The 20,103-nt window shown below is 42.7% G+C and overlaps 1 protein-coding gene across 1 annotated transcript in view; it reads left to right on the forward strand.

Moving 5' to 3' along the window:
- Window positions 1–9,679: 9,679 nt before the first annotated feature.
- LOC123488990 (T-cell immunomodulatory protein-like) overlaps window positions 9,680–20,103 on the forward strand; it is a gene marked incomplete at its 5' end in the record, with an annotated part of 53,091 nt that continues 42,667 nt past the window's right edge. The window contains 3 exons of the mRNA XM_045219707.1: window positions 9,680–9,738; window positions 15,474–15,555; window positions 19,574–19,668. Of these exons, the coding sequence (XP_045075642.1) occupies window positions 9,680–9,738; window positions 15,474–15,555; window positions 19,574–19,668 (236 nt within the window). The remainder of the gene's footprint in view (window positions 9,739–15,473; window positions 15,556–19,573; window positions 19,669–20,103) is intronic.

Here is a 20,103-nt window from a genome sequence, read left to right on the forward strand (position 1 = left end):
TCGTTTTTTGGGGGGACATTAAATGCACTATGCATTATGTGGGTTGAATGCTGTAACAACACTGAATTAAACTGTTAATAAAATTCCTGTGATGTTAGTGACTGCCCATTACTGCTTATCACTTATTAACCATAATTTATTCACATTACATTACTTGAATAAAATGTTTTATTTGATGACTTTATTTTTTAATTCCAAGTGCTGCTGCCTATGCTGTCTGACAAAATCACAATTTTAGTAGTTCTTCAAAGTAAATAAGGCATACTTTTATGACTGCTGAATACCAACTATCAATCACTTAGATCGCGTGTTAAACTCATTCCATGGAGGGCAGAGTGTCTGCGGGTTTTCGCTCAAACCTTGTACTTGATTGATGAATTAAGGTCACTAATTAGTAAGGAACTCCCCTCACCTGGTTGTCTAGGTCTTAATTGAAAGGAAAAACCAAAAGCCGCAGACACTCGGCCCTCCGTAGAATGTGTTTGATACACCTGACTTAGATAATGTATTTTCCGGCTCGCGAAGCAACTGCTTTCTATCCCTCTCGATCGCACGTCTCTCTTCTCTCCGTCTCCGTGTCTGCTCCGCACAGACCGGACAAGTTTAAGCGGTTGCGCAATGGATTATGGTCATTGTAGTTACAGTGGGGAAAAAAAGAATTTAGTCAGCCACCAATTGTGCATGTTCTCCCACTTAAAAAGATGAGAGAGGCCTGTATTTTTCATCATAGGTACACGTCAACTATGACAGACAAAATTAGATTTTTTTTCTCCAGAAAATCACATTGTAGGATTTTTAATGAATTTATTTGCAAATTATGGTGGAAAATAAGTATTTGGTCACCTACAAACAAGCAAGATTTCTGGCTCTCACAGACCTGTAACTTCTTCCTTAAGAGGCTCCTCTGTCCTCCACTCGTTACCTGTATTAATGGCACATGTTTGAACTTGTTATCAGTATAAAAGACACCTGTCCACAACCTCAAACAGTCACACTCCAAACTCCACTATGGCCAAGACCAAAGAGCTGTCAAAGGACACCAGAAACAAAATTGTAGACCTGCACCAGGCTGGGAAGACTGAATCTGCAATAGGTAAGCAGCTTGGTTTGAAGAAATCAACTGTGGGAGCAATTATTAGGAAATGGAAGACATACAAGACCACTGATAATCTCCCTCGATCTGGGGCTCCACGCAAGATCTCACCCTGTGGGGTCAAAATGATCACAAGAACGGTGAGCAAAAATCCCAGAACCACACGGGGGTACCTAGTGAATGACCTGCAGAGAGCTGGGACCAAAGTAACAAAGCCTACCGTCAGTAACACACTACGCCGCCAGGGACTCAAATGCTGCAGTGCCAGACGTGTCCCCCTGCTTAAGCCAGTACATGTCCAGGCCCGTCTGAAGATTGCTAGAGTGCATTTAGATGATCCAGAAGAGGATTGGGAGAATGTCATATGGTCAGATGAAACCAAAATAGAACTTTTGGGTAAAAACTCAACTCGTCGTGTTTGGAGGACAAAGAATGCTGAGTTGCATCCAAAGAACACCATACCTACTGTGAAGCATGGGGGTGGAAACATCATGCTTTGGGGCTGTTTTTCTGCAAAGGGACCAGGACGACTGATCCGTGTAAAGGAAAAAATGAATGGGGCCATGTATCGTGAGATTTTGAGTGAAAACCTTCTTCCATCAGCAAGGGCATTGAAGATGAAACGTGGCTGGGTCTTTCAGCATGACAATGATCCCAAACACACCGCCCGGGCAACGAAGGAGTGGCTTCGTAAGAAGCATTTCAAGGTCCTGGAGTGGCCTAGCAAGTCTCCAGATCTCAACCCCATAGAAAATCTTTGGAGGGAGTTGAAAGTCCATGTTGCCCAGCGACAGCCCCAAAACATCACTGCTCTAGAGGAGATCTGCATGGAGGAATGGGCCAAAATACCAGCAACAGTGTGTGAAAACCTTGTGAAGACTTACAGAAAACGTTTGACCTGTGTCATTGCCAACAAAGGGTATATAACAAAGTATTGAGAAACTTTTGTTATTGACCAAATACTTATTTTCCACCATAATTTGCAAATAAATTCATTAAAAATCCTACAATGTGATTTTTTGGATATTTTTTTCTCATTTTGTCTGTCATAGTTGACATGTACCTATGATGAAAATTACAGGCCTCTCTCATCTTTTTAAGTGGGAGAACTTGCACAATTGGTGGCTGACTAAATACTTTTTTCCCCCACTGTAATTACCAAGTTTTCTGCGCTAAACTATGTAGAATATTTGCCTGTTGGAAATGACTACTTCCTACTACATTCCACAGTTCAGGCTTGATCTGAGTTATCTTTATAGAATCTGAACATCGAGCTCACAGAAAAAAACTAAAACAAAATGGAATTCAAATAATTGAACTGACCTTTGAGCATGAACATATTATTTTTGTTCAACTCTGGGTGTAACATTAATTGATGGATTCAGATAATTTGTTTGAGGATAATTTTCATTGCAATCAGAAACCGCAATACCCTGAAAGCTCTGGGGTAATTTAGTATTTAGCAAGAAATGTTCTCATGCTACCATACTCTAGCAGCTCTCTTACCGAAGGCTGCAAACTGCAGTGGCAGATGGCCTGCGACTGACATAAAAACCCTATAACAGCCACCTTGGCTCACAGTGAGTCTATTTACATGTGTCCTTCTGTCTTGCAGCTCAAGCTATTGAATAATATTTACCTGTTATCCTCAAGCCTTAGCTGAAGGTCCCCCGTCTAGGATTTACCCAGCAATAATGAAAGGATCTCAGGCAGAAAATAAGTGTGAGAGAAAGGGAATTAGATAATAATAATAATAATAATAATAATAATAATAATAATAATAATATGCCATTTAGCAGACGCTTTTATCCAAAGCGACTTACAGTCATGTGTGCATACATTTTTACGTATGGGTGGTCCCGGGGATCGAACCCACTACCCTGGCGTTACAAGCGCCATGCTCTACCAATTGAGCTACAGAGGACCACAATGCAGGTGGTTGGGGAGTGAGAGAATGCCACCCCTCTATTATACACTGTGTCAAAGCCCCACCTCCACCTGGGTAGAGATCAGAATGGTGGCTCTATCTGTTTATTCACAAGGTAATGTGATGCAGGGATATTGTGGAGCTTTATCCCTGCTCCCGTTCTGTATAATGGAATTGAGAGCTATAATAAAGTCGAAGTCAAACCGTCAGCACATGCCTTAAATTGCTTCCAATCCCCTAAACAAGGCTGAGTGGTTATGAATAACTCAAAGCATCCCTCTCCAACTCCAACCAGGTCTAGTGTTTTCCTTGAAAAGAAATCCGAAATTGAGGATCGATTTAGATAGAAATTGAGGATCGATTTTAGATAGAAGCTATAAATCAAATCAAATTTTATTGGTCACATGAGTCGAATACAACAGATGTAGACCTTACAGTGAAATGCTTACTTACAAGCCCTTAACCAACAATGCAGTTTTAAGAAAAATAAGTGTTAAGTAAAAAAATAGATGAGTAAAAAATAATTAAAGAGCAGCAGTAAAATAACAGTAATGAGGCTATATACAGGGGGTACCGGTACAGAGTTGTGCGGGGGCACAGGTTAGTCGAGGTAATTGAGGTAATATGCACATGTAGGTAGAGTTATTAAAGTGACTATGCATAGAAAATAAACAGAGAGTAGCAGCAGCATAAATTTGATTAGCTCTTCAGGAGTCTTATGGCTTGGGGGTAGAAGCTGTTAAGACGCCTTTTGGACCAATCTAGATTGGTACTGTATGGATCTGGAAATTATTTCCTGAATCATCTGCGTATCAAACATATAGTAGCCAACAACGTTGATTGCTTTAGAATCTCCCAGTCTCCTTCTCAAGTGTCAAGGTGACGTGTATGCGGTGAACGAAGTCAAGCGCAGGACACCGAGCTACTGGCAGACGTACTCTACTTGCACAGTAAATGAACATACAAAACAAAACCTCCTAACAGGGAGGAACAATATTCGCATACGACAACAACTGCCGACCTCACGGAAAACAATCACACACAACAAACAATGAGAGACAGGGGTTTTTAAAGGGAATACAATGTAACATAATGGGAAACAGGTGTAAACAATAAAGACCAAACAAGACAAACACCGAAACATCGATCGGTAGCAGCTAGTACTCCGGGGACGACGAACGCCGAAGCCTGCCCGAGCAAGGAGGAGGAGCAGCCTCGGCTGAATCCGTGACATCAAGACCATCTGCAGCCCACTATTCTTCTCCTGCTGTTTGTCTGCCCTAGTTGCTCTAATGTACGCCAGCTCTATGTAGCAGAGAAATTAACTCGTCACTTTGTTGTGTGTCCTTCCTCCACTCAGAAAGATGGGAAACAGGGATGGTCAGTATATAGAGTGTTGGAGAAGAAAAGGGATTTTTCCCACTCCCCATCTGCTTTCTGTGGGTTTCCCTGTCTCCCAACATGTGTCCATGGTGCCTCAGGGAAAAATCTGCTCCAAAGGAGAACACGAGGAAGAGCGTTCAAACCCATCATAGGGCCTGGTATTCCTAGCACTGAGAGTATGGATGTGGGGGATGGAACTCCACACAGTGCTCTCGATTAAACACTCTCATTAGACTTAATTGAATATTGCTAACAAAGCAGCGGGATAATGTTTCCACTTCTCAAACATGAGGTCCCTCCCTTTGCTATTTTATGTTTCTCATTATAATCCGTATTAGATAGATAACATGTGTGTAACATAGCATGCCAGATGGATAGATACAAGTTTTTTTTGTAAATTGATGTTATGTAACTACGTTTGGGATCATGCATTGCGCCTTCTTTTTCTCCAAATCCGTTTGCATAGTCTTTGCATGATTAATTGTCAGTTCCATAGACACTAATCAATCAGGTAATTCCCATGTCGTGTTTAGCTGCTGCATTGCAGTTTCTATGTAGACCTGTATGTGTGAAGTCTGTCAGGGCATGAATAGAACAACATTTTCTTTAATATTGCTTTTTGGATTGACTTTTTATGGCATGTTTCCCCTAAAGGTATAATCTAAAATGTGCTCGTTAATATTTTAATCCTGGAGTTCTTTGAAATATGCATGCCATAATGGAGAGGTAGCATGCCAAGCAGGCTTTGAAAAACAAACAAACAACCACAGAAAAGTGCACAGAGGCTTTCACAGTGCATGCTGGGAAACCTCCGGCAGCCAGTGAAGAAAAGGCGCCATGTGAAATGCTGGATTGGTCCACATGTACAAGTGGTCTAAAATGAGAGTGTGAAATTAGAATGGGCTACATCAGGCTCCATGATAAGGAGAGGTAAACAGATACCCACTCATCGGATCTGTAATGGCGGCTCAAATCGACAATGGTTATCCTGCAAGTAACAATTTGCCTACCTAATTTGTGAACATATTTATGGTCTTGTGTGTTTTCTTAGATTTTTCTATTCTTAGGAGGAGAATATTAACTGAACCGAACATAATCACCCCGATTCCAAGAGAGGAGGTGGGAGAAACAATCAACTGATTAAAGATGAACACTTTGCAATTAAGATGTTAGAAATCGCTTTGTTGGGATTTGCCGCTTCGTAGGTTTTCATCTGCAGACGCACCTGCTTTTTACTCCAATGCCACAGCTTGTAAGTCTTGGTGTAATTAAACAAACAGTTCTCTATTTTAAAGCTGCAATATAACTTTTTGTGCGACCCGACCAAATTCACGTAGAAATGTGAGTTATATATCTTTAATTCTCATTGAACACAAGTCTTAAGAGGCAGTAGATCTGTTCTATGTGCGCTATTTCTATGCTTCCCGTTCTTAAGTTTAGTTTTGGATCTATTACTTTCGGTTTTGTACACCAGCTGAAAATACAATATTTTTGGTTATTGAAAATATATTTCACAGTGGTTTAGATGGTACAATGATTCTCTACACTATACTTGCTTGTTTTGTCACTAATAGAATTTAGCCGAACTATTAGAATTTTAGCAACTAAGAAATGGCGGAGAGATTTTTGCATAGTGCACCTTTTAATAATTAAGACTGTTGCTTTAATTAACTTTCTGGTAGACTGTGACATGACATATCACTTAGAGCCTTTCACTCACACCTTAATAATGCATTCATTGGAGTCACGGGTTGGAAATGCACAAATCTGTTTCAAAGTCTATGTACTGTATATCAGGCTGCAAGTTTCGTCACCTTTTTGTAAAAAAAATGTGTATTTTAAGGTAATGATGAATGGCTTTCCCTAATGAATTATTCTCGGGAACCAAGACCCTAGGCAACAGCAGTGACTAGGTTATGGGATGAACGACGGACTCTCTTGGTAACTTCGAAAAGGGGAAGAAAAAAAATCCGGGGAGGGTCCTCCTCAGACGGACTCTCCCAACAAGTCACGAGGCCGACATGCTAGAACGTTGCGAATCGAAACCAAAGTTTGCATGTATAAAGCAGTGGTTTTAGTAAAGGTAGTTGATGCAAACTAGCCACTTGCGAAATGCACTCATTAAAAATAACCTCTGTGATCTCCCATCTTGCTAGCTACTATTTTGTGTCCGGGGGACGTGGGCAACAAGCGGATAAGGCCGTAACGTAGTTCCTCTATGCCAAACTGACGTTGTATCCATACAGACGTGTAAGCCGGAACATTGATACATTGAGGGAGGCTACCCGTCTGTCTATAGAGACTTCTAATGAGTAGGATATAGGCCTATTATTAATACATGGCATGAGAAAGGTGTTGTGAAGACAAGCCACATAGTTCACTCTCATTATCACTGTGTAGAGGTGTACAGTAATTACTGCCGTCTTCACTGACTTTCAATTAACTCCAGCTTTCACAACTGTCTTAACACAGACAGAAGATGGGCACAAGTTCCAAATCCTTTCATTTTGATATAAATACATTGGAACATTTTACCATGGCATTTATTTATGTTCGTCAGTACTTTTCCATGCGTAATGGAATTGATCAAATCCTGTCATGATATTTTCTACAATTTGTGTTCCTCTGATGTTCTTGTCACAACCACATTTTCAAGTTTGATTAGTCGTATGGGATACACATGGTATACAGCATCTAACGAAATGCTTACTTGCAGGTTCCATCTCGACAATGCAACAACAATAAGAAATAATAAAAGATAAGAATTCAAACATAAAGTAAATGTCTCAGTAGAATGGAATAAACATTTTAGCATCAGTATAATACAGGAAGGCACAATTTATAGACCAATATTTACACATAGTAAGAGTCTGGTAGCAGCAGTTGTGATGTGTGCGTGCATGAGTGCATGTGTGCTAAGATGTGGAGAATCAGAGCAGGTGGGCAGACCAGCTCAAGTGTTCAGCAGTCTGATGGCTTGTAGATAGAAACTGTCTCTGAGCCTGTTGGTATCAGACCTCATGCTCTGATATACCGTCTTCCCAACGGGAAGGGAATGAACAGCTCGTAGCTGGGGTGTGTGGGGTTTTTGATAATGCTGCGGTCCTTCCTCAGGCACTGTTTCTAGTAGATGTCCTGGATGGGTGGGAGCACATCCCATTTATATTGTGTTATATTGGCTACTACTGGGTGTTCCTGGTATCCCTCTTACTCAAATAGTGGTGCCATTGTAAAAAGTGTTATACGCGTAGAACTGTGTAAAACCAAGTGATGGAATACGTTTTATACAGCCGTTTTTAAAAGGTCTTTATAGAGCCACTGAAGTATGTCCGTTACTATGTACCAGGGAGAGGAGGAGGAGTGTCCCTTGGGGGCTGTAAGTGTTTACAGGATGTCTCAGTGATGTGGAGAGCTCACCTGCCTCATTCATGCCCCCTCTAATCAGACAGGCAGATAGACACCCACCGCTAGCTGGGGAGAGCTTCCTTATAGCCTGATTAATGAACCTGTTTACTCCTCATCAGCAGACTGCAGGAGGCTACACACTCCACATGGGTCACACGTCTGAAGATCACAGATGGAGTGAGAGAGAGACTCATGCGAAGTGAGAATGCAGCTAAACTCTGCGGTTCCCTCAGCAGCTATGAAATGTATAGTATTGTCTGTCTCCAAAGGTCTCTATCTATCTGTATGGATAACCTCTCCACCCCACTCCCCTCTGTATCTACTGCCCACAGTGAGACCATTGATCAAAGCAGCCTCTCTGTGGGTGAGATTATTGCTCCCTTCCATGAAAAGGGCATCTGCCTGCATGAAGGCAGACTAAAGGCCCATGTGTTGTGTGGAGTTTTCTTTGTGTGACTTCCATTTTGCCACACATAGGCTTATCACTGTTAGATGTTGGATTTCCATGGGTGGTATGAAGCAGACACTGCATGAGTGGAATAGGAATATTGACTTAAGGGAAAAGGACAGCACTCAACTCCACAAATCAGTTTAATATCTTACTGGAATTGGAAGACACCATCCGAATTATCATGCTGTCTTTTACAGTGCACAAAATATAACTGCTTTTCACTTATTATGACTAGCTTATTTCTATAGGGATAAGACACATTGGACCCTGCAGGCTTTTTTTTCTGCCACCCTGATAATGTTACAAGACGTGTTGAGAAGTTTAATTTAGTATTATGTCTTGCATGTGATGTCTCACAATAGATTAATTAATAACTGTTATTCCATCCTTTTTCCTTCTTTCTTAGTGTTGTTGCAGAGTTCCTCAGCCCTGAGCTAAACAGGGAGCCCACACATAGCCCAAGGGCTAATCACTACAATTAGTTAATTTACAATTTGCTTTTCTGCAGACTAGAAGTTGCTTCTAAAAGTGCAGCGTCATTTCAAAATAAATTGAGAGAAAAATTTAGAATAATTGCTGCATAGCGAAAGTAAAAAGAAGAGCACTGAAATATGTATATTATGTAAGAAAATAAAACAAGAAAATATACTGTAGCGCCACTGTTCATCTGTTTTCATCATGCTCCCATATTTTCATCATGCTCCCATCTTTTCATCATGCTCCCATCTTTTCATCATGCTCCCATCTTTTCATCATGCTCCCATCTTTTCATCATGCTCCCATCTTCTCTGTCTCTGGCAATTGGGCCTGCCAGTCTCACACTGTGAACTGAAGTGTGATTGGACAATAAAATGCAGGAGAAACAGACTATAGCTGAACACAGTAGAGTAGAATAAATTTGTTGAACAGCGCTGCACAGTCAGAAACCAACTAATTCAGTGGCCTTGTGGTTAGTGTGAGTTTCCGCCCTGAGACTGGAAGGTTGGGAGTTCGATCACCGGCCAAGTCATACCACAAACGGTAAAAATGGGACCTGATCCGTCTCTGCTTGGCACTCAGCATTAAGGAGATAGATTGGGGGTAAGGACCTGCGATAGACTAGCATCCTGTTCAGGGGGTGTACTTGTACATCAAGCTGCCTTACACTACAGAAACAGGAGAGAGGTTCCTGCTCCCATCAGCCGTTCCGGCTCCACAACCAAATCTACGTAACCTTTTTACTGCGCAGTCAAGGGTTGCTATAGCTTCTGTATCTATACTGTTCGCTTCTGTTCTCTATTTTACACCTCTGTGAAAATCACTGTAGGCCTCAGACGGTTCCATTTGTCTCTGGTTTTCTTTGGTTCTGCTAGGGAAATGGCTCCGCTAGGGAAATGGCTCCCAGTGAATAATAACATATTTTCTCTCATTCTATTTTCAGATTTGTTCCTCACAACCCAAGATGGCAATGTTCCGGGCTTCGAGACATGGATTAATAAGGTACGACACAATTTTTATTTTATGTTGTCTCTCAGTGTACAATGGCAACTCAGTGAAAACATGGGTAGAGTTGAGTTGGTGTGGCAGGTAGCCTAGCGGTTACGAGCGTTGGGCCAGTAACCGAAAGGTCACTGGTTTGAATCCCCAAGCAGACTAGGTGAAAAATCTGTCGACGTGCCCTTGAGCAAGGCACTTAATCATAATTACTACTATAAGTTGCTCGGGATAATGGCGTCTGCAAAATGACTAAAATGTAAATGTAGTTGTTTCTCTCACAGCACAGTCATTTCAGAGATGCTTTCTTTTTGGTAGATTGTATTCAGCGAATCCACAGGCTTCCACTGTTGTGGTAGTTTGCATTCTGCAAGTGCACTGGTACAGTCAGTTCAGGTTTTTTAGGGTCTTTAAAATTCAGGATGCGGAGGCTCACCAAGCACAGGCAGGGCACCCGCCTTTTGTGAAGAAGAGAGAGTGGGAGGGAAGGGTTGAGGTTGCAGGGATATGAAACATGTGACAGAGGGAGGGATAGGAAGGAGGGCTAAATGGATGAAAATGGGGAGCAGGGGAGAAAAAGAGAGAAATAGTTTATTTGGTGCAGTTCTGTAGATGGACCCTGTTTAAAAGGTCACTCAGGGATCTCAGTAAAGGTCCTTTGTGGATGTCCCACCTCCTGCTGAGTTGTCCCCTCCAATGCTGCCACTGGTCTGTCTTTGAGCTGGAGGGAACCTCTCTGACAGTGCTTTAATAATCTATTTTTATGGAGGTCATCTCCCCTGTGCTCCCTGGGCCGTGCTGCTTTACCTCAGCCTGTAGGGACACTGCACAGTGCACCAGCCAAAGACAGACAGACAGTACATAGCAGATAATTGGGTTGGTGATTAAAAGCAGAGGTGAGTTCACCAATCCCATCTGATTCATCCAGCCGGTTTACCCGTTCCTGTTGGTGTTCTTCTTTTTGTTTCTGTGACTTAATTTGGGAGGAAGAGGAGTTTGGTTTTGGGGTTGATTTATAGAATGCACCAGTGATTGATGGCAACAGCGTTATTGAAGTGTGTCCATGATTTATTACCGACGTAACACACGCACACACACCCTGTGACAGAGACACACCAGGGACTCATTTCCTGGTTTCCTCTGTGTAAGACCCCAGGAATCCCTGGCTGCTGCCTTTACTGGGTGGTCTTTCGTTTAACAGCCGTAGGTCACAGGCCAGTGCTTTCACCCATTTCAACACTTCATTTTAATGACTTTCTCTTTCCTCTCCGAAGACTCCCTGTGCATCCTTCTGCTCTTCTCTCTGATTACGCAAGAACAGCCTCTGTTTGTGGAGAATGCAAAGGCAGTGGGGATGTTTTCATTAGCTAATGCCAAGCCGTGGGCAACCCATTTACTTTAATACCTGATATGATCTGTCAATTCACCAGCTGAAGGAGCCATTCCTGCTAAACAAACATGCAGGGAAAGCATTAGCTGTTTGATACTTTGATTTGTTTTCTCAGTAGTCGCAGTAAAGTGAATTCGAAAAGCGCATCGTTGCGTGAGAGACACACCAAAAGCGCTCTGTGTAAACGTGAACCTGCTGCCGTAGTCCGTGGATCTTCACACTTCAATCAGCGCTCCTCAATCAGAAAGGCAACACAACAGATTTAATCAGGAACGGCTTCAGTGCCTCAAATGCTTAATCAGTAGGCCACCACCAGTCAATCACAAAGACTTAGATCTCCCCCACTATACTCTAGAGATGGTTAATGCTGACTGCATCTTATGATCTGTGTGTGTGATTTAAAACTCCCAATCAGATGGGCACCATGAGGAAATCACACAACTCGATCTCCTTGTTTTTAAAGCACGACTGCAATCGGTCCACACACACATGCATTCGCACACGCAAATGCACACACTCAATCAAAACCGCCTCTGTGAGTTCAAACACACTCAGTCAGAGCATCTCCATGTGTTTAGAACAGATTCAACCATCCAGATGTCTGTGTTCTCAAAACACACCATCATAGATGCTCCATGAGTCAACCCCAGACTCAATCTGATGATCACTGTGTAACGTAACACAGACTCAATCAGCTTAGCCACGCTGCGGAGCTGTGCGCCTGCCATGCCGTGGCTGCTCGGTAGGTGGATACTGACTGACGGAGAGAGAGAGAGTCGTGAAGGATGGGCAGGTTTTGAATCAGACACTTTGACAAAGCCGGCAGGAGACGCTCACATGCTCGCTCAGTCTAAAAAGCTGCTTACTTTTTGTCTGACAGCCAGGTAATATATAAGCACAAGCAGAAAGGAAGAATAGTGAACGAAAGGGATGTTTTTTTCTGTCTTTCTGTCGCTGAAACTATTCTCAGATGCCATAAATCACTAATGGGTCGCTCGGCAGGCCTCCGCTTTGCTACAGGGCCAGGCCACATCTGCTGCTCCAGAAGGGAGAAGGAGATAAGGAGAGAGGAAGAGTTTTACAGCCCCCAATATCTGCCCTATCTCCCCTATTTCTGTGCCAAATACACCATTTATTATGCCACATCATGTAGAGTCACGGAGCAGGGAGGGAAGTCCCGCTGCATTCACATTATGGTTTCAAAACGAAAGCAACTCCTGTTTTAGAAAAGTATTTGACGTTATCTTTTTGGGACCTCACGTTCTAAGGTAACGGGGCATATGTGGTATTGTTTGGGTTGCAAGAAGCTGGCAGAACCTACAACTGAGTCATGTGTATCCCAGCCTGCTAGTGTGTTTCTATATGTAGCTAGCTGCGTGGTTATTGGGTGCAGCATGTTCCCTCTGGCTGGAGTGTAAAGGCCAGAGGGTCTTCTACGTGGTAACAGGAGAGTGTTCCTGCTGTCTGGGGCCTTGCGTCAGGGTCCACTGAGAGCTCTGTGTTAATGAATGTCACTGTGGGTCACTGGACACCAGTCCCCCAAGAGCCCAGAGTTGAGTAAGAACACACAAACGCACTGACACTCCTGCCATATTTATATACGGTAAATCGAAAAACCACTTGTATAAAGAGACTATTCCAGCTTGAATCTCAAACCACATCCATCAAGATTTATATTAGAGTGTATCACATATAGTCACCTCCAAAATTATTGGCACCCTTGATAAAGATGAGAAAAAAAGACTATATATAAAATAATATTACAAACACTGATCTCAGTCTCTGGACTTGAACCCCATTAAAAACCTGTGCTTTGAATTGAAGAGGGCAGTCAGCCCACAGACCGAAGGATATCAATGATCTGGAAATATTCTGTATGGAGCAATGGTCTAAGATCCCTCCTAATGTGTTCTCCAATCTCATAAAACGTTTTTTGAAAGGCTCCGTGCCATTATCATTGCAAGGGGAGGGTGCAAATTTTTGCATACTATATAGCGCCATATTTGAATTATACAGTCATTTTTGCTCCTCTTTATTAAGGGTGTCAATAATTTCGGACCCCACTGTATCTAGCTGATCATGAGCTAATTTCTCCCATCAAACTCAGTCAGTGATGACCATGACTCCCATTGAACTCAAGGCCCTCTCCATCACCTTAGAAATAATCTGCTAACAGATTGGGATTGACACAACTCCATCTCAAAGATTACCCTAAAATAGCCTTGAAGCCCATGTCTCCTCACTACTAAATCTGTGTAATCTCTCGCAGACTATTTATTATCTTTTGGTGCCTGCTGTGCTAACAACTGATGTTGGCAGTGAGAGTGGCAACTGGATGTTGTTTTGTTAGGATTGTAGGCTGCAGTTTGGCCGTTGTGGGTCTGCATGTGTGTGAGCGTATGTTTTTCTCTCTTGGTATTCAAGACCAAAGCACTGTCTCTTCCTTTGGCTGACTCTTAGCATGACTGCTAACTGCATGGAGCTGCTCTAGTTCAGCACACCACTGAGCTGAAGTCAATTCAAACGTCAGGCTGATCATGCCTGCTCCTTCCCTGCTGTTGCCCTCTCTGCAATTTTCTACTGTTCTACTGTCACCCCCTGTGTCCCCTGTCACCCCCTGTGTCCCCTGTCACCCACTGTGTCCCCTGTCACCCACTTTGCCTGCCCACACAACTAAAGTACCATGCTATTTGTCCTTTCACTCTGTCCATCATTCAGTTTTGAAATACTCTGGCAACTTGTGTTTATGTACAGTACCAGTCAAAAGTTTGGACACACCAACTCATTCAAGGGTTTTTCTTAATTTTTACTATTTTCTACATTGTAGAATAATAGTGAAGACATCGAAACTATGAAATAACACTAATGGAATCATGTAGTAACCAAAAAAGTGTTAAACAAATCAAAATATATTTTATATTTGAGATTCTTCAAAGTAGCCACCCTTTGCACACTCTTGGCATTCTTTCAACCAGCTTCATGAGGTAGTCACCTGGAATGCATTTCAATTAACAGGTGTGCCTTGTTAAAAGTTAATTTGTGGAATTTATTTTCTTAGTGCGTTTGAGCCAATCAGTTGTGTTGTGACAAGGTAGGGGTGGTATACAGAAGATAGCCCTATTTGGTAAAATACCAAGTCCATATTATGGCAAGAACAGCTCAAATAAGCAAAGAGAAACGACAGTTCATCATTACTTTAAGACATGAAGGTCAGTCAATACGGAAAATGTCAAGAACTTCTAAAGTTTCTTCAAGTGCAGTCTCAAAAACCATCAAGCGTTATGATGAAACTGTCTCTCATAAGGACCGTCAAAGGAATGGAAGACCCAGAGTTACCTCTGCTGCAGAGGATAAGTTCATTAGCGTTACCAGCCTCAGAAATTGCAGCCCAAATAAATGCTTCACAGAGTTCAAGTAACAGACACATCTCAACTTCAACTGTTCAGAGGAGACTGCGTGAATCAGGCCTTCATGGTCGAATTGCTGCAAAGAAACCACTACTAAAGGACACCAATAATAAGAAGAGACTTGCTTGGGCCAAGAAACACGAGCAATGGACTTTAGACCGGTGGAAAGTCCAAATTGGAGATTTTTGGTTCCAACCACCGTGTCTTTGTGAGACGCAGAGTAGGTGAACGGATGATCTCTGCATGTGTGGTTCCCACCATGAAGCATGGAGTAGGAGGTGTGATGGTGTGGGGGTGCTTTACTGGAGACACTGTCAGTGATTTATTTAGAATTCAAGGCACATTTAACCAGCATGGCTACAACAGCATTCTGCAGCGATACACCATCCCATCTGGTTTGCGCTTAGTGGGACTATGATTTGTTTTTCAACAGGACAATGACCCAACACACCTCCAGGCTGTGTAAGGGCTATTTGACCAAGAAGGAGAGTGATGGAGTGCTGCATAAGATGACCTGGCCTCCACAATCACCCGACGTCAACCCAATTGAGATGGTTTGGGATGAGTTGGACCGCAGAGTGAAGGAAAAGCAGCCAACAAGTGCTCAGCATATATGGAAACTCCTTCAAGACTGTTGGAAAAGCATTCCAGGTGAAGCTGGTTGAGAGAATGCCAAGAGCGTGCAAAGCTGTCATCAAGGCAAAGGGTGGCTACTTTGAAGAATCTAATTTTGATTTGTTTAACACTTTCTTTGGTTACTACATGATTCCATACGTGTTATTTCATAGTTTTGATGTCTTCACTATTATTCTACAATGTAGGAAATAGTAAAAAATAAAGAAAAACCCTTGAATTAGTTGGTGTGTCCAAACGTTTGACTGGTACTGTATATCTCAAAGGAAAGGTCATTCTAAGTTTAATTTGAACTTTACTTTTTCTTTCAGGATGGGAACTTCACCAAAACCCAGCTCGGAAGTATACCAGAAAATGTAAAGAAAGTTGGCCAGTCTTCTTTTGTCGACTTTGGTGAGTTTTCTCATTCCGTGTTTTCTCATTCGGTCTTTTTAACTCCCAGTTCCATCAGTGCTCTTTCGCAGTATCAGGAATTGTTGGTGTCTGTCTTCAAAGGCCCCTAAACGTAACTGTCTGTGCTCTTTGGGGATGACATTTTCAAACGGCTCTGATCTAATAGCATTTCCCAGACAGAGAGAGCACAGAGTTTCCCAACATCTTATCTGGTTAGAACGTCTCAGCTTTACTCGTTGTTCAGAAGTTTGTTGGCTTGGGAGCTGAAGTAAAATCTCAGCCCTAGTAAATTAGTTGTAATCTTAAAGTTGAAATAGGTCCAAAACAAAGTGGCTGGACAACATTTTCAGAATGGATTACTAGATCAACCACAGGGTTCTAATCTAATCCATATCATAAAGCAGCATATCCACTCTAAGTAAACTTGTAAAATGTTTACTGGATGAAACACACAGACAAACAAATACATACATACACATCATTGCGAAAATCAATATTTTAACGGTCAGGGGTGTCGTCAAATATTTAGAGTACACATTTGCTCATCCCATCCCAAAATGGAAATGATTCATGAGCCCAGGGAAATATCAAGGGAAATGACCTATGTGGTTTTCTGTGTGTATTTAATTCTTTATCTCAGACGGACTTGGCCTTTTTGTTCAAATCTCAAGCTTATCTGAGCAAACAAAAACTTTTCACTTCTTCGTTAATCTTTTTGTAGTCATCTTTTCACTTTGGAAATGTCACTTCAAGCTGTTACCATAGTTTTAGGAAGATGAAATCCTCGAGGTCACACGGCTAAGAGAATGATGCTCAAATACTTTCCTTAAAGATTAAGAGGGATAAATCTTGTCAATGCTTTTACAGTTTCAGGCTCTGGAGGTTAATAAGGGTCAACTGGAATCGGAGGAACACATCTTTGCTTTTGTCGTCGTTTTGATTATGTGACGCTTCACTGTTTTGATCAGCTGTGCAGGTGATACTGTTTAAATGGAAAAGGGTGACTAATGAATCAAGACGGACTGACCATTCGTAGTATGAAACACAGTGAGTGTTGAATGTTGGCTCTCATACTGGTAGCTCCCAATTACTCCATGTTGCCCTCTCATTACCCCTCTATTAATCACTCAGAATTCATTATCTTATTTGTCTGTCCTTGCTTGCACTTGAAAATGTTCTCCCACACACATACACAATCGCATGTATATATTTGCTTGACTCTGCCAATAAAGTAAAGAATCAGAGGTGAGGTTGCTGCTAACTGATTATTAGATCGATGGAGCACAATGTGGAGCTCTGGCCTGCTTTAGATGAGATTGTCTTTGACATGGCAGTACCTGGGGAGGGGATGGAAGATCCAATACTGACACACGTGCACCCTAACACAGTGCAGGGAGGACTATGCTCAATTGTAGCAGCATCTTCTTGGTAGGCCCTCTACCAGTCACCAAAGGCATCATGATGCTAACATGGTCCCTGTCACTGGATCAACCCAGGTAGGCAGGAACACCGGGCGCAAAAGCCAGCACACGTCTGTAACGCCTGCAACGAGTTTAAAGAGCTTAATTGCGCTGATCTTCAAAGCACGTTATCCTTGATTTCACTTCTGTTCCCCTGAGTCGACCGAGAGCTTTTGGTGCCGATTTGAATATCGGCACCTAATTAAAAAATATATATTGGATTCAGAGCACCTGTTCTGTGGAGGTGGGGGGGATATGACCTCCGGGAGAGGAATGAAAGAGAAGGAGACTAGGTGCTTCAAAGACTCAAATGATTTCAATGTGCGAGAAATTAAAAGGAAATAAGAGCACAGAAAAGCTGGTTGTGTGCAGATAGAACAGAGGGAGATGGAGCTGGGATAGGGAGGAATAGAGAGAGGGAGAAAGGAAAGCGAGGAGCGTGACGCGTCTGCCTGATTCGGAGTGGGAATTATTCTGATCACACTCCAAGCTTTCAATTTTCGCCTACACCTCAGTGATAGATCGCAGATACAGGAGTGACCTTCCTCCTAAACCGCTTCTCCAACACACACACACACCATCTCTATCGCCTTACTCACTACATCAACAATTCATCCATAACATGAATCTAGAAGCTTTCAAATAGTGATAAAGGTAATATAATGTTGGGCTGTTTCCATTTTACATCCACATGCATACGCATTCATGGTGTGGTTTTTCAGTATTACCAACTATTGTAAGATTAGCCTTTCTTCCAAAGACTCATTATACAGGGGTGTCAAAAGCATTCCATGGAGGGCCTGCGGGTTTTTGTTTTTTTCCTTTCAATTAAGACCTAGACAACCAGGTGAGGGGTGTTCCTTACTTATTAGTGACCTTAATTCATCAATCAAGTACAAGGTTTGAGTGAAAACCCGCAGACACTCAGCCCTCCGTGGAATGAGTTTGACACGTGCGTTAGAATGACTGGATTAGAAGTAAACCGCAGTTTAACGGCTGCATCTGCTGGTGCAAAACTTCTGTCACAAGGCACCTGTTTTATTATAGCCACGCCACCATAATCTTATTGCATGCACAACATACGCCAGACAAAACATTCCATCTGCCTTATCGTAGCTGTAATTGCATTTCTCAAAGCGACAGCGCCCAATGCATAATTCATTGATCGAGACCGCACAGTTAAGGACCACAGGAAGAGTTGACGGCTAATGCAGATAGAGGAATCACATTGATGACATGATGGTTTGTGCACTTCATTTCTCATAGCTGAAGTAGCTCATGTACATTTACATTTTAGTCATTTAGCAGACGCTCTTATCCAGAGCGACTTACAGTTAGTGAGTGCATACATTTTCATACTGGCCCCCCGTGGGAAACGAACCCACAACCCTGGCGTTGCAAGTGCCATGCTCTACCAACTGAGCTACAGGGGACTTCTAGCGTACATCTGAGGTGACATTTAAACCTGAACGCTACGCGTAGGATTTCCTCACCTGCATTAGTGTCTTAACAGTGACAGCTCTGTGGTAGAGCTAGAGTGGTGCGTGTGCAGAGAGTATTCTCAGGTAATGCTTTTTGAATATGAATGGAGTATTTGTGATGCATTATTTTGTGTGATATTTCTCAGATGTTCTCGTGCTACACTTCATCTTGTCTGCCTCTTTTGAGAGCAGTGTTGGAGAGGAAAGTTAGTAACACATATTATTCTTAGCTTTTACATTGGTATCAGTGTCATGGTAAGAAAGTTTAAAATACTTAATGGCCGTCCTCAAGGATAACACCTCATACATAGTTCTCTTTAATCGTCACACACCCACACAAATAAAATGTGTCCTAACTCTTCACATTGACACACACAGAGAGAGAGCCTCCTTAGCCTCACCCAGTTCTGGTTGCATGGCAGGGTCCAGATCAGATTACAGACTGGGGGTTTGTAATGTGTCTGTCCGCAGGCTGGCTCCCTGGGCCAGGGTGATACGGGAGGTGTGGAGGAGTGGAGAGTGTGTAATCTCTGGAGTTTCTCTGCAGGCCTGCCTCTGATTTGCATTGTTATTGGTCCGGTGTTGTATCCTATGAATGCCAATGGGGGTGTCACCCTGCATCATAGCTTCACCAGTCACTGCGGTTTCCCTCTGTCTCTCTCCGTCTCTCTTTCTTCTCTTCCTCTATCTCTCCATCCACCTCTCCCTCTCTCTGTGTCTTTTCCTTCTCCCGCTGTCTATCTGAATAGTAATGTGCTTCATCAGTGGGAGCCAGTGCCGTCCTACTGGTCTGACAGTAAACATCAGCGGATGATAACACAGAATAAAGACTGACAAGCTCGCTCCGATTGTGAAACTACTGTATTAGTCTCCATCATTCACCTTTTACCTCACTCACTCACCACCTGTCATCTCTCTCTCCCCCTATCTGTCTCTCTCGCTCTTTCTTTCCTTGATGCTCTGATTAAATGTTTTTACTCTTCCCTCCGTTGTTCTGTCTCTGTTCATTTCAGTTTTCCCATCATCCTGCTTTTTGTTGCACCTTGTTTTATTCATGTCTTTCTCTTTTTCTTCCAGATGGAGATGGGTTCCAGGACCACCTTCTCCCAGTGTGTCTGGACGATGTATGCCAGAGGAGTGCCATCTACCTTTCTAAGCCCGGGGAACCTGAGGTACAGTACTCCTCCATTGAAACCTGACAGAGACCACAAAGCCTGCTCTATCCTTAAACTAAACTATACTAGCCCTGCCTTCGTCCTATACAAGCTGCCATTTTGAGTATCCGTTTTTTTTCCAGACATGAGCCTCTTGGTCATGCTGTAAACACCAGGGGTCATTTAGAAGAGCTGCTGAGTGACACAGCCAATAGCTGCACCACCACCTTTCCACCTCTGTCTGACTCCCGTCTTTTAGTCTCAGAACCACTCTCCCCCCATAACTACTACCTCCCCAGGAGATGAATTGATTCCTCTAGCTTCCTCTAGCTAGCTACTTCTATCTTTACTCACTCTCTCCATCATCCTCTTCCCCCACTCGTTATATACTGTATATCTCTCTCCCTCTTTCTCTCTCTCTCTCGGACTGAACCCAGTGGTGTGGGGAGCACC

Source organism: Coregonus clupeaformis, unplaced genomic scaffold (genome assembly GCF_020615455.1).
Source record: "Coregonus clupeaformis isolate EN_2021a unplaced genomic scaffold, ASM2061545v1 scaf2646, whole genome shotgun sequence".
Taxonomy (NCBI): domain Eukaryota; kingdom Metazoa; phylum Chordata; class Actinopteri; order Salmoniformes; family Salmonidae; genus Coregonus; species Coregonus clupeaformis.